The following is a 15,799-nucleotide window of genomic DNA, read 5'->3' as shown; positions in this document are numbered from 1 at the left end:
GATACCAACTAAACCAAAATTAAAAATGATCTAAAGACGATCACCTTACACAGATAAAAAATAGTTGACTATCAAATTTGATAGTAAAAAATATGATAGTCAAATATCATTTTAGCCGATTCCACCCCTGGTAATTTATGAAAAAAAAAAATATATTGGAGTTAGGGACAATCTTCCATTGTTTGAGCAATAGATGCAATTTTCTCATAAATTGACACAAAACAAAATATTTTGAACACAGTGGCAACACGTACAATATTAAAACGCACATTTTTAGAAGGCTAGTATTTTATTCCTATCTGCTGAATTTAAACCAAATAAATTTTATCAAAAAATTTTTGAAAAAAATGGCCCTCAAAGTCAGAATTTTGGAAAAAAAATTTAATAAAAAACAATTTAAATGAATTTTTTCAAACTTTTTCGCAGTAAAATTTGAATAGATCCTAAACAAATTTTTGGTCATAAATATTGTAAGTTGAATTCAGAAGAGGAAAAGGTATAATCACAGTTTTGAAACAATAAATTTTAAATTACTTAAATTTCATTGGATTTTTTTTGAAAAAAAAACTGAATTTTTGTATTGAAATAACTCATTTTCTCTAAGACTTTGGCAAACAAGACCTTCAAACTTTCTCTGTTTAACCTTCAACAATAGAGGCAATTGAATGACGAAAAATTACTTTTTATTTAAATGTTGAACTTTGAAAAAAAAAAATAAGTTAAATTTTTTTCAAAAACTTCTATTAAAAAAAGTTCTTTGAAAATGTAACACTTTTTAATTTTTTATATAAACTATAATACATATTGTCATTCCCTTTTTTTTGAATTATAATAACAATATGTATGGCTAAAAATTTTGACAGATAAATGCATATTTTATGACAAAAAAATTTTTAAAAATCAATGTTAAAATGTTTTCAATAATTTATTTTTTCAAAACGCTGAGTTTGAGGACTAGTTTTTCAAGAACACTTCATTTAATGTACTTAATTTTAATTCTACAAATAGTAATAAGCTTCTAGCTGTTTAAAAATGTATATTTAAATATTGTAAGTGTTACCATTGTGTTCAAATATTTTTCTTTGTGTTTGAAGTCAATTTGTGAGAAAATTGCAACCATCAGTTAAACGATGGAAGATTGTTCCTCACTCTCATATATTTTTTTCTTAAATTGCCTAGACATTAAAAGATTGTTCATTTAATTTATGAAATTTTTAAAAAGAAAATTTGTTTGTTCACAAAAATCTTCAATTAAATAAAAAAAATACGACAACACCAGCAATTTTTAACCTATAGAAATTAAATTATTTATAATTACCGACGTTTGAAAAAAAAAAGATCATTAGAATCAGAGCTGTTCGGCCGGGTTAACTAATATTGCAATTTTTTGAGCTTTAATTACTATACAAATAAAAATTAAAAAGTGTAAAGATCTTTTCAGTTTTTAGTTTGGGTTTCGTTAATTTTTCCTCATATTTTTTTGGTAAGGTTTTTGAAATATCAAAAATCTAACATCCTACAAAAATGTTTTTGTTCCAGTGATGCTGAAAGTACTTAAAATCTAAAAATTTGCATAAGCCTATTTATTTGAATTAATAGTTTTAAGCATGTTGTGATAACTTACTTTGATACAAAATCTAATAAGATGCTTTTATGGAACATTAGATAAGCTGTATAGAAGATCTAAAATTCTTTGACTTTTTTGACATTTGAACTTATGTTTCATTAGTAAGAAGATCAGACTAAAAAAATACTTAACTCTCCAATATTCTGTTTTTAAAAACTTTCCAAACTGGTGTTACTTAAAAAAAAAGAAAAAAAACTTACCACGATAGTCACTTTCATCGTACAATCCTGGAACGGTGGGTAATGCCCAAAAGGGCTCTTCTGGATAAACCATCATCATTGAGATATTCAGTGTGCTTTTTAATCAAACAAGAACTTTTGACGATTTTGTAATAATTATTGTTTGATGCTGCGAGTATAAATTTTCAAAGTTTAGTTTAAATTTTGAACAATTTTTACTCACAAATTTCTTTGTGGGTATTTTTAGTTTCTCAGCTGTTTATTGATTTTCGTAAAGTTGAATTTAAATAAAAATTAAAATCCTTTTATTGTGCATTATTTTTAAAAGTTTAGGAACAAGCTGAATGATCATGTTCAGCTAGTGATTTGCATCTTTATTCTAATGAGATTTGAGTTAACATAAAAGCTTATATTCAGACTTCAAAAGGGACTACCTCCCATGAGTTTGAATGCATTTGAATTCGACTCCATTGAAGCTTAGTAGACATCCCTACTAATTAATTTCGGCTAACATCCAATTTCTTTTCCTCAAAAATCAAAAAAAAATGTTAAGTCTAGAGTTTTAACCATTTTTAAGGCAAATTAAACAAAAAAAAAAAACAAAATGTTTGAAAATAGGTACCTACTCTTCGTCTAGCCATTTGACCTTGTAGTGTCTGCAAACCAAAAAGTAAGCTTAACTTTATTCTTATCCTTTAAGTTAAAACTTAGTATAGTAGAAGAATAAACCTAAATAGCTAATTAAATAACTTAATTGAAAGTGGAATTGCAAAACAAGGAGTTCTTAAGAAGAAACTAAAAAAAACTCAATTCAAAATGCCATAAGGCCTGCTCTTGCACTTAAGTGCTCTGCGCCACATAGCTGCTTATGGCGATTAAAATACGCTTTTCAATTAAACTGTCATTACTATCGATAAGTGGCATGGCGGCGGCGGCAAGTCACACGGTATAAGAAAATGCAATATCTGCTTCAGCCATAAAGTAAGATGGGTCTGCCAATGCAGCATTACCTGCGATTTTCATGTCTTATTTGATTGACATGCATATAGAGGATAGAGCCTTGAAATAAGTTTGATAGTGAGCATTGAATTGATGTTTTTTTCTTTAATTTTTATTTTTGCTGACTCGTATTGCTTGGAAAATTGAAGGTATACGAATGGACGAATGGATGTTTACTAAACGCCTCTAGTTATTGACTTTAAAAAGAAAAACTTGAACTCCAATCGAATGCAATACTGCACTTTCAATTGAAAATAATCCATCGGAAATATGGCAACAATTTGGCTAGATTTCCTTAAATTTCATAATAAGAAGTTCTTAATATTAGCTCAATGTTTAAAACTACATGCAAAAATAGGTTTTACAATGATGGTTTTATCCTGAAATGTACAGACTTTTTTGTACAGGGGACTATTTTTCAGATTTAACATTATACAATGCATTCAACAAATATTTCTAACACCAATTTTTATGCTATTTTGAACGCATGTCATAGGAAAACGAGTTTTTCTAAAATATTTTCAGTAAGATTCTTGGAAAAAAAAAACATGCGAGTACAAGATTTCATGATGTTCGAAATTTCATCCAAATCGAGGATAGGTAGGGATATGTTAAAGAGCGATTTTTTAAGAGCAGTGATAGGAGTGAGCAGGATACAAAAAAGCAGCGATTAATAGCTGCTATTAAATCACTCTCTAAATAGAAGTTAATGCCGCAAATTACCCTTTACATTTTCTTGAAATATGATTGAAAATATGGAATTAAAGATAAATAAGAAGTAAGTTAGCATTTTCGAATTTTGTAATAAGAAATAACTCCTTAAATGCCTGCAGTGAAGCAATGATAATTCAAATAGCACTTCTCTGTTTCGTCATCATCAAGTTAAAATTTTCCTACATGTTTGCTTTTTTTATCGTTTATCAAATCATTATAAATATGACGAACAAATAAGTAATGAATTTTTAAAGAGCCGAGAAAAAAAGCAGCGAAGTTACAAAAAATAGACAGCATTTTTATTATGAAAACAGTCTTTAAGTGCATTGAACATTTTCATTGTTCACTTGATAGGTCCATGGCCATATAAAAAAAAATGATACAGCGAATTGGATTAGATCTATGTAAGGCTGAGGATCGAGCAGTGAGCAGTTATATTGAAGAGCAATCGCAATTGTTCTCTCTCTACTCAGTGGAAGAGCAGAGTTATTAAAAGCAGCTATAGCAATAGCAGCCTCGGCTCTACATACAGGTCATATAACTCAAATCGCTATAATAATTCCAACGAATTATTTAAAACAGACAAAACCTACGAGGAAAATTATATATGTACCTATGTTGAAAATTGCAATTTGAAGAGAAGCTACATCCTACCTTAAAAAACTATATGAAACTTTTCAGTAGCTGCGAAATGGTGCTTAAGTCCAAAATTTCACTACCATCTTATCAAAATGAGATTAAATATGTATATTCGATACTCAAGTCCAACAAAGATTGTGCTGAAGTGAAGCAGAGCTTTTCAAGCACAGTGGAGAAGATCTGATGAAAAGCATTCATCTCATCTATACAAAATGTGATTGAACCTCATTATGATCTACCCAAATCACAAATTAGTCATTAGAGACATTCGCACAAAGTGCAAAGACTAATTTGTTATTTGGGTAGATCATGATCATGACAATGATTCCCCAGACCTGAAAAGTTCACTACTGACCGGATATTTAAAATAAGCCATATCTTCGGTACAAACTGCCTTTTTACCGAGTTCAGGTAACTCACATCCTTGAACATTTTTGTTTCGGATTTGTTGATATGATATTGTTTTTATGGCTTATGGGCATTTTGTAATATATTGAATCCAAAGAAGACAAGAAATTACAAAAAAAAAAAAAAACATTTCAAAATATTTTTTTTCTATTTTATTGTTTTATTCCTGCTAAAACAAAACCAAATATAAGACCTTTTTTGTTAGTGAAAATGTCACTCAATCTCTTTTCCAACTAAACACTTCCATTGTGTTAGAATCAATTTATTTTCTTTCCACATCACACTCGATTTTCTTCATAGCAAACACACAAAAAAAAAAACCGTACAAAGATGGATAACATACCGCAACAGTTTAAGGTCAATTAACGTACATAAACTTTAATATAAAATACGGTCGATAAAGCAATTGCTTACTTTATTCCACACCCGATTTTTTTTGTCCGTTCATCTTCCCTGAAAACAAAGAAACAAAGCTCCATAAAAACAACAAACAAACAAAAAAAAAAAAATACCCAAAAACACTCTTCGGGAAATGGAAGAATAAAAAACCGGGTACCCAGAAGTTTTATGATAACAATTATAAGTAATATATTTGCGCACTGTCTCCTTTGGGGAACGTTTTGTGGTGTTCGTCTTCTTCATTTCTTTTTTGTTGCACTTTTTTGTATTATTATTATTATTTTTTTTTTTTTAATTTTTGAACCAATGTACATAAATTTATCGAAGCGACAGGCCTGTGATGCCTTGTGTCCAGTAAGTAGGTTATAAATTGGTTTCAAGTCATGCGAGTGTTATTAAAATGAGAAACGGTCCGACTACTACACCATAAATGAACGTATGTTTTAAGTACTACCCGCGGACCAAGAGCAATATAAAGTGGTTCAGATATTGGAAAGATAGTGCTTTTGGTTTTTTTTTTCGTTTTTTGCTAAAAAATAAAATAAGAACAAATTAAGAACCAGTTTGATAAGGATTGTCAAGAAAAAGTGGCATCACAAGATTTTTGTCTTAAGTTTGGAATTTGAATGTATAATGAAGGTATATAGCTACTGACACGAAAATCTGGGAAGGAAGATGATGTATTATAAATGTTTTATTTTTTGTTTAAAGATTGATTTTGAATGTTATTAAACTTCTTATATCAATATCAGTAAATTGCAAAAGTCTTATAGAGTAAGCCCCGATTTGTTCACACTCGATTATCTTTTAATCAAGGATTTTTGTATGGAATAATCCTAGATTAAAAGATAACCGAGTGTGAACAAACCGGCCCTAAGATCGAAAGTGACTGAAGAATCTTTGAACATTACAATGTTATTAATGCTTTGGACTTCAAAAAACTCTGCATGCAAACCCTCATATAGCTCCTTTCCCAAATTGAGTGAATGGTGTTTACATAGTCCAATAATCCTGCGAAATTCCGCTAACAATTTGTAATATACAAATATTTAAAGGGCTTACAAAAGTGTTAACTCCATGCCAAAACTGAAGAGGAAGTTCGCAAACATGTATATATATTTTTTGACATGTTCGAAAATTCTCGCACGTTCAAACGATTTGCGATTTTTATCACCAGACTCGCAACTTCAATTGCCGTCAAGCCATTCGCAAACAAATTTGGCAGTTTTTTTTTGTAAAATGTGTTTAAGAAATAACAAGCAAACATTTGCAGATTTACGAATTGTAAAATTTATAGTTTGTACAGGAAAACTGAAAGCGTGATTTTTCACTAAACAATTTCTTACAAATGGTTCAAATGATTTGCTAGATCTAGAAAATTCATTTACTTATAAGTTTTGCAGAAGAATTACGAATTCATTTGGAGCTGTTTATAAGGACTATTTATAAGAATTGTGAAAAGGTGTCCAGATTTGAAAGAGATATACAATCGATTTGAAATAGATTTGAAAGAGATATACAATCGATTTAAAATAGGATGCTTTCTAAAAATTATGTGAAATTTAATCGTTTGTGACAAAACTAAGTTGAAACAAAATACAATTATAACACAATAGTAATAATTAATTTAAAAATATATCGCATCTCACTGAATTCTTGAACAATAAAAAAGAAATAATAAATATGTCAAATCAAACGACCCGTACTGTAGTCCTCTTTTTTTTTTCTTAAATTAGTTACAACATTTTTTTGGGTTTTAGGAACAAACACAAAGAGTTCATGAGAGCAACGTGTGTGCTCTCACAAAATGCCCTCTAACTACACAATTTCAATTTAAGTTTTCTATTTTTTTTTTATTGTCGATCATTAAAACTGTCCACTAGCACCCACTCTATAGGTTTTTGTTTCGGTCTTTGGTATAAAACTGTTGCCCAATGATACCTCCTGCTGCATTGGATTAAATTTGCAGAACTTTACTTCCTCCTTCTTCATTTTCCACTACCACTATCGTCATCACCACCAACACCGGCACAATATGTTAAATCCAGAACACCAGAGATTTGTGTTCTTCTTTCTGCAACCCTCGCAGTGTAAGCCGTCTTCAATGTTTTGGATGGGGCTTTTAGCCAACTTGATTTGCGTTGTGCGATGTTTTAAGTTTGCTTGTTTTGTATCCTTGGTTAAATACATAAATAGACAAAAAAAAAAACAAACAAAAAACGAAACGAAACTAACACAAAAAAAGATACAAACTCGGTTGGTTACATAAAACTATACTACTAAGCCGATGAGTATGTGTTTTATTACCCACAAAATTGAGTGTCGTTTCAGTTAGGAAAAATCACCCTATCTAACTCCCTAGCGATTTGTATCCCCGCGTAGTACTATAAACACAAACTTACCGGGAAAGTTGTTGCACAGTGCTGCTGCACATAAGAGGAATATCCAATTGAGCAACATGGTGTGTTGCTTAAGGCGGAGAGTTTAGGAGGCGGCAGAGGTGGTTAAAATATGTGGATATCAAGTAATATATAAGCACTGAACTTGTTAAAAATATCGAGCAACTAGGAAGCTGTGTAATAACGTATAAGTAATGTATTTAACAATAAGATACGTGAAACAAAAACACTTGACTTGAGTTGAAGTGCCAAATTGAGATACATGTAAGTGCTTTCAATTCTATTAGGAAAGTTAAACCAAAGAGTTGATAAACGAACTTGATAAAGTTTTGTTTTGGCTTTGTTTCGAATGGGATTATGGTTTTCTTGCGATATAAAATAAAGTATTTTAGTCATAGGTATTTTGTTTGTATTTTATTTTATATCACTTTTGTTTTTAGCACTAGGTTTGAATTACCTTGGCTGTACTTACTGGTAACCAATTTTGAATACCTCACGAAATTTTGTGAAATAGTTAATACACCCTGCTTTATTAATTGAAATTTAGACGAAATGTTAAAGGGGCTTTGCCAAACTAACTTTGTTCTTGAACTTGAAGACTGAGGATGCACCACTAATTTTGGGATGCCTGGGGTCTAAAAAACTTTGGAAACTCTTCAAAAGAAAATATTTTAGTAAATGAAATAGGATTATTGAAATGAAATAGGATTATTTCTAAAATTATACGTCAATCAGGGCAACGGCGTATACAGGGGGGGGGGGGGGGGGTCACGGGGTCATGACCCCCCCCAAGCACTCAAAACTTAAACAAGAAATTGTTGTGTTCTACTAAATTCTTTTGAGTACGATGATTTTCAAAATGTCGAAGTTTTAGAACAAGAACGAAAATGAAAAGTCAAAAAATTTGTTGGTATTCAACCAAATATTTTTGCCATATCTGGGGATGTGGTCATATTTTTAGCGAACGCTATGCTGGATTAGGATTATTTTGATTCGTTTGATAATATAAGGCATTGATAGGCTACAAGTTAAGCTGTGCTGTAGAGCTTTGTATGGATTTAAAATCCAAATAATTTTTTTAATTTTGACTAAACCGAGAATAGATAAGAATATAGGCAAACCTCTTCTAAAGGCAAATTAAATATTTAAGCAAGCTTAGGTCACTTAAAATAATCTCGAAAATCGATTTAAGAAAAACTAATAAATATAACTGAATATGTTTTATATTTTAAACCGCTGATAAATACCTGAAAGCTGATTAAATGAGAGCCGAATATTATGAAATCCTTCGTAAGTGATCTAAAGCATTTCTTTAATTAGTAATGCCGTTTGAAATTTCGAAAAAATATCTTAACTATACTCTGTCCGATAAATATTGGCAGTACAGGCCTTATGGGAGAGCTTTTTCAAAAACAATGGGACCTAACGATTGCTAAAAAGCAATTTACGAAAAATATGCCCCTGAAACATACAAGAACACCACAGACGTGCCAAGGCATTGTTGTTGTTATTTCTTTATTAAGCGAAGTACACCCTCCTATGACCGATCTGCCTCACGATCTGTGGCAGAATGAAACTCAATCATAAAAGCTGTTTATTAAAAGTATACACAATACATAAGAGTTACCATTGGTAAACTTCCTTCATAAACTACTCCTTTTTCTATTATTTTTCTGAAAGAGCTTTCAGGATTAATGCTTTTTTCAAGCTTTTTGAACGAAAAAAAGCATATGTGTTGTCGTGGTGTTGGTGGCTATTTGATTTTTATTTTGTGTATGTAGGAAAACAGTTAATGTCAACATTTTAACATGCATTTTAAGATTTCAACAGGCAAAATTTTGTACCCATGCGTGGGGTCGGCCTGCGTCTTAAATGAGTGAATTTTTTATTTGTTATTTTGGTGTTAAACGAAAAATTTATTTTTTTTTTCGTTTTTGTGAAATTTTACTGACAAAATGGTAACGCTGGTACCTTTTCGAAACATTTTTTTTTTCATAATACGGCATCGCTAAGTGAGCTTTTTTATGTGATAGACATATCCAGAAGGCGTGAAGCAGAGTGAGATGCAAATGCCCTACCTTCCCTGTACTGCCAATTTTTATCGGACAGAGTATAGCATAATTTTGTTTAATATTTTCTGTTACGCCAAAAATATTTTTTTGTCCTTACTATTTTGACAGAGGTACTTGAATCCTGTATCGTCTTAAAAGAAAACAAAAAAAACAAAATTAAAAAAAAAAATGTATTTTCAAATGCAATTTTTTTTTTGCAAAACCTTGCGATTCGTTTGCCTGAGGTTAGGAAGACAATTAATTCGAAAGTTATCAGTGTTATTAAACTAAAAAGATTTTATTTAAACTTGTAAAATAATTCTGGACTATCGGAAAACAATGCAGAGTTGTTTAAAGGCAAATTATTCAATCGAAGTACTTGTACATTACACTGTATTTTAAGGACAGGATGGTCTTAATTGGTGAAGATTTACGGCTAAACAAATAAAAGCAAACGAATCACACAACGTTTTTGTTTGGTTATTCTTAGAACTCTTCGGAACTGTTCGATTCGAAATGCAAAACAAACAAATTTTAATATTTTTAATTTAAATAGCACATTTTCAAGTTTATGCCTACCCAAGAAGAAAACCTGTATACGCCCCTGAATCAGGGGGCGGCAATGGTTTTAAAATCCACCCCTGACAATTCAGCAATGCAGTTACCAAGCAACAGGAGGCATGAACAACATCCATTGAAGTATAAATAGTTCCAATGTTAGTCTTTTAGGTACTCTATGCACACACAGTCTCCAACCTCATGCTGCAGCATACGATCGTTTGTATGTTATATCCCTCTCGAGTCCGAGTCATAAGACATATAGAAATACAGAGCTATGTATGCAATGTTTTTTTTTTTTATTATTTTTAAATTTTATAGCATGGAACAAAAGTCGTCCTGCAGTTGTCTCGTTATTCAAACATAGATGTATGGGGAGCATATAAATAATAAGAAGGCAAAGAAAAACACACAAGGATCTCAAAAATAACTCAACTTTTCGCAAAAATAAATCGAAGTGCATCAACAGCAGCAGCAGCAGCGCAACAGCAATACAAAAAAAAATAAAACTGTACACAGAATAAGCAAAAATAAAAGATAACAGAAAAACAAAAATAAATAAAACAAAAATCTTAAATCCACGGAGTCTCTCACACCAAACTAAAGTTTTAAAAGATGAAGAATCTGTGGGATAAACTACAACTCTCTGTGCGAGGTGGTTTGTTGTAGATAATTTTATTTTTATATTTTTGTTTTTATTTTTTATTTTATTGTTAGTTGTTGGTTGCTCTGTTGGATGGATGCGCGAATATTTTTGTGTTGAGGTTTTTGCTTAGTTTTATTTGTTTGGTGGTGTTTTATTTATTTATTTATTTTTTTTTTATTTTAACTTTAGTTTTGTGTGTCTTTTTAATAAACTGCGACTGAAAATAAGACGATGGTAAGAGGAAGATGGTGGTAGACTCAGGGTAAAGCAGAGAGTACAGCAGTGTGGTAGCGGCATAAGATATAAGGCAGAAATAAAAAAAAAAAAGAAAAAAAAATGATGCAGTAAGTGCGCAGTACATGTTGGAGGGGCTATTTGCTGATGATGCAGCTCAATGTTGCAGGGAATTTGTAGTAGATATATGTAGTGTAGGAGAATTACATATATTTATTGCAGGTATATTTGTGAAACTGGACAAGAATCTACTTGTATGAGGAAAAGAACCTTCTATATGGATACGTACACATTGCTTCTGAAATGAATTTATATCGTTCAAAGATTTATGTTTTTAAGGAGTTTATTTCAGTGTTTTTTGTTGACTTAAATATATTAAACTATGATATCAATACAACATGATTTATGATCACAGCACCAAAATCAAATTATACATGTACCTATGACATTTTACATAACATAAACGCATTAAATGCGAACTGTTTAAACTTTACATTTATAAATGATTTTCAATTTCTCATTCTTAAAAATACGTAACCAAACTCGTATGAAAAATGAAATTTAAAAATTTTTTAAGAGATTTGAAAGATTCATCATTTTAATTGTCGATATTTAAATAAATGGAAAGGAAATAAGGTAGTTTTGTTTTATAAATTTGAAAATGAAAGAACTTTACAAAATTATCTGGACACGAAACTTAATTTTTTGGCGAATCGCTTTAACAGACGAGAATCTATCACAGAACAATTTGTAATAATGATATAACAATTTGTAATATCAAAATCAACATGTATCTAAAACATGTTTCCATTTCAAGATTGTTGCTGGATTAATATTTCATAGAATTTAAGTTGAAATTTTGAATTTTTGAATAAGATTTGATTAACTAAAATGTGTCTTTAGAAAATACGATATGAAAAAAAAATTGAGGCCAGAGTTCTTTTAAGTATTTATTTCTCAACTGTATTGTTCCACAGTAAGCAGATCAAATGATAAACAAAGACTTAATCATAAAGCCTTTATATAAAAGCTATAGTTTCCTCGTTGAAAACAAAAGATTTATGGTTTAATAAATAAATTCAAGTTAGTAGGCAAGAGTATGAACCTTTTTCTAAAGAGATTATGAACCGTTTTTACAAATTTGAAGCCGATACTTAAATGTTGAAAAAAATGAAAATATGAAACAAAAGAGTTGACGTCAAAACCTTCAAAACTGAATTTTGTTTTCTAATTGCAAGTATTAAATTACTTGATCGATATATGTCTAGTAGTTGAGTCCGAAATTAAAGTTAGGCCTGGCAAAAAAATTAGATGAATTAGCACTAGAGTTTGTGAAGTAATTCTAAATAATCTTCCTAAACGGGTTTTAATTCAATTACAGAAAAATAACTTACTTTAAATTAACTCAAATCTTTTAATCTTTTGACATAAATTTGCTTTCATTTTCTAACAGATTTCTTTTGAAAAATGCACAAAATCAAGGAAATATCAGTTTTATTTTTTAAACAGAGATAACGATGGTCAAAGCTTAAAATTTGAGCTTATAAACTTATATTTGCACGGTCAAGTAAGAGTGTACAGTGCTTTGATACGCTAAAAAACATCTTTTCAAAAATTATGAACTTAAACGTTTTTTATTTTCGAATAAGTACTTATATTACAAAAAACATTTTTGAGTTAATTTTTTACATAAATTATATTATGAACTCTCAATTAAATATTCAATTGTTTTTTTTTTAGACAAAAAAATAATAAAAACCATAATTTTATGAAATAGCCCTAAAATTATATTGTTTTGTTTCTTTTGTTTAACAATAAAAAATAACAAACAAACCAAAACAAGTTAAAAACTAAAAATAACCACACAAAGGAAAGCCACAAATGGTAGCCGACAAAGAATACAAAACAAAAAAAATAGCAAAACAGAAAAAAAAAAAATATTCTTTACACTAATACACTTGATTTACGAATATGAAAAGATTACTATTTTTACTTTTTTATTTTTTTCAAAAATTGATCAATAAAAACTCCAAATTAAAGATTTTTTATAAAATTAAATTATTCAATTTGATTTATATCTTTTTATTATATTGAGATCCAAACGAATTGCACGCTTAAATTACACAAAATTCACGTCAACACACGTTCGACACATATGTAAGACTAAAGGGAGAGAGTTTTAACCATTTCTCAGGTACACACACTAAGCACACTAAACTAGATGTTATGGGTTGCCAGGGTGTTATGTTTTTGATTGTTTAATGGTTAATGTTGTTCCTGCATACAGGTAGGTACCACATTAAAATTGAGGAGAAAAAGTTACCTTCAACCAAAAACTTGCCTTTGCCTTGATGGGCCTGCAGCAATCAAAATCTCTCAAGTAAAGAAGAGAAGGAAAATCGAACCTTTAATGTTTTTTTTATATGATGTTTCTTTCTTATGTTGTTATTTTCTTCTGTTTTGTTTTGTGTGTGTTTTTTCAGTTTTTTTTTTTTATTGCTTCAAGTTATATATCCTATAAGAGAGGAAGGTACCTGTTGTATGTCTTTTTTCTCTCTTGAACGGTTTTGGTATGATCTCTTCGATGTTTTTTTAAAGTTTTTTTTTTTTAACTGCTCTTGTTGTCGATTATATTTTTTTGTGTTTTATATTTTTTGTTCATTCCATATTTTTTGTATACATTTCATTTGAGAGTGTCTACACACAACGAAAAACTGTCGGTACTCAGATAAGAGTTTGATATCTCGTGTTGGAACAATATTTTCTTTTCGTTTTTTTTCTCCTGCCTTTTTTAAGGAGGAACAACGGAACGAAATTAAAAGTAATCAAAAAATTGTTGATAACGGAGTATTGAGTGAGGTAAAAGGTGGTTCCTTTTTTTTGTTCTGATATATTTAGTGCAGTATAGAGACTCAATGTATCTGCTTTTTGTGTATGATGTTTTAAAGGTGAATGTGCTTTTGATATTCAATTCAAAGAAGATTGGAGGGAAGGAGGAGAAAAATTGGAACTTTTTTGGCAAGGGAACATTGTTTATTAATTAAAAAAAAAAAAAAGAGCCAAGCGGTATTGAAGGCGTTAACTTCAGAACATGACTTGAGTTGGTGTATCAAATTGAAATACATTTAAGTGCACTTAGCGCTGTTAGGAAAGAAAAGCAAAACAAAAGAGTTGAGGTGCGAACTTGATTTTTTTTTTTTTTTTTAGAAAGTGCTGATGGAAAAGTAATTTAAAACCAAAAATATAATAGATTAAAAGAGAAATTTCCTAAAAAACATATTAACAACAGAAAAGAGAGTGAGTGAAATTCATCAAGATCAATAGAACAAAAACATTTTCCGGACAGACATTTTGATGTTTACAGACATTAATTGATATTTTTTATAAAAATGAGCATTTTTTCCAAGAAGTTTAAGCCATTCTGTAATAAAAATTTTTCTCCGAAGTCATATGTACATGATAAATATCTCACAAAATCGCTGAAACAAATTTAAGAAAAAGTATTTTTGTAACTCAATAAAAATTGGTGTTTATAGAATATCCATTATTCAATGGAACCGGTTCTCCCGTTCGCTATACCAATTTTTACAGGAGAGGAAAAAACAAAATTTTTAAATTTTAATCATGAACAATTTTTATTATGAATTAAGTTTTCACTATGAACTAAATGGAAATTTCTGGTCTGAGAAATTGTAGTATTCGCTTAAAACTAACAGATCCATCAAAATATTATTTTCGACAAAAAAAGTGGAGTTACACACTTTGCGCGCGTCACCGACGATATTCAGACAGTATAAATGGAATCCCATTAAAATTTGAACATTTTCAAATGTAAATTAAGCTTTGGTACAAAAAAGCACATTTTGTGGAAAAGACACTAATTCCACGAAGCAGAAAAAAAATGAATTAAATAAATTCAGTCAGAAAATTATTTTTTTCAAAAGTAGAAATTTAGCTTGCTTTTCAAGTTATAGACAAAAACTCGTAAAGTAACAAAAAGAGTCGAAAATTTTGATCATTATGAAAATGATCATATCGTCGGCACATCACCAAAACCACGAATCTGCATTTTTGGACATTTTCACTTTAATGCGACATTTTATTTGCTATCGGTCCCTCTATTAAATGCGTCGGTCCCAATCCTCCATCTGTTGCCTAGAAGCCTAAACTTTCAATTTCCATTGCACGAGCTTCCATAAGAATACATAAGTATCCAAAACTTTAAAGCCGTTTTTCTCAAAACTTCAATTTTGCTGATTCGTGGTTTTGGCTTTGTGCTCACGATATCTTTAAAACTTATCCTCAGATTTTGGAAAAAGTATCTTGTTATCTTTGCTAGTTATACAAAATACACACAAATCTAAAACCACAAGGATTCGATAGACTTTGATTTTTTCTTTCAGTAAGAAATTGTTTTTGTGAACAATTTTCTTGAAAATATCGAATAGTGGTATATTAGGTGTCCATTTTGGCTGTAAAAAAGTGTTATTTATAATGAGTTCAAAAACATTAGTCCCCAGATTAATCAGATTAATTCTTATACAGAACAAACCAGAGGTTAAGCATTTCTGACTTAACGGCAATAATTTATATTTTGCAAAAAATACATACATTTTAGGACTCTTTTTTTTTAAGCCTACTTATTTAAATCAAATAATCTTAAATTAAAGTGGGAACTCCTAAATGTGCAAATTTCTTCTCAACCACATTAATCTTGCTGTAAGATGAAAGAACCCAAGAGAGGCATCGAAAACATGTTTTATGCAACCTCCGCTGGAAAGCTGGTTTATTTACGTGTGTGACTACCCGGCAAAAGTGTTTCGTTATTTATTTGATACGATTCTTGTCAATATTTTTTGATATAAACCTTAATTTACAGGAACAACAATTAAAAAACATTAAATATACTGTTTACTCTCATCATCAAGTAACAAGTTTTCGAAATA

General features: G+C 29.9%; 2 protein-coding genes across 6 annotated transcripts in view; one reads left to right on the top strand and one right to left on the bottom strand.

The window, feature by feature from the left end:
• Window positions 1-15,799, top strand: part of LOC129913067 (protein I'm not dead yet-like) — a 45,052-nt gene that overhangs the window by 5,618 nt on the left and 23,635 nt on the right. The window lies entirely within an intron of this gene.
• Window positions 1-15,799, bottom strand: part of LOC129913068 (protein limb expression 1 homolog) — a 51,467-nt gene that overhangs the window by 21,328 nt on the left and 14,340 nt on the right. The window contains exons 1-2 of one of the 4 annotated variants that reach the window (XM_055991488.1): window positions 12,802-13,140; window positions 1,828-1,975 (exon numbers count right to left, since the gene is read on the bottom strand). The exons of 1 other annotated variant lie outside the window; for it this stretch is intronic. In XM_055991488.1, coding sequence (XP_055847463.1) covers window positions 1,828-1,906 — 79 coding nt within the window. In that variant the 5' untranslated portion in view covers window positions 1,907-1,975; window positions 12,802-13,140. Of the gene's footprint in view, window positions 1-1,827; window positions 5,709-12,801; window positions 13,141-15,799 lie in introns of those variants that run through there. 2 more of the 4 variants (XM_055991485.1, XM_055991487.1) reach the window with 2 other exon arrangements.

This window comes from Episyrphus balteatus, chromosome 3, assembly GCF_945859705.1.
Source record: "Episyrphus balteatus chromosome 3, idEpiBalt1.1, whole genome shotgun sequence".
NCBI lineage: Eukaryota > Metazoa > Arthropoda > Insecta > Diptera > Syrphidae > Episyrphus > Episyrphus balteatus.
This window is presented reverse-complemented; position numbering and strand designations above follow the sequence as displayed.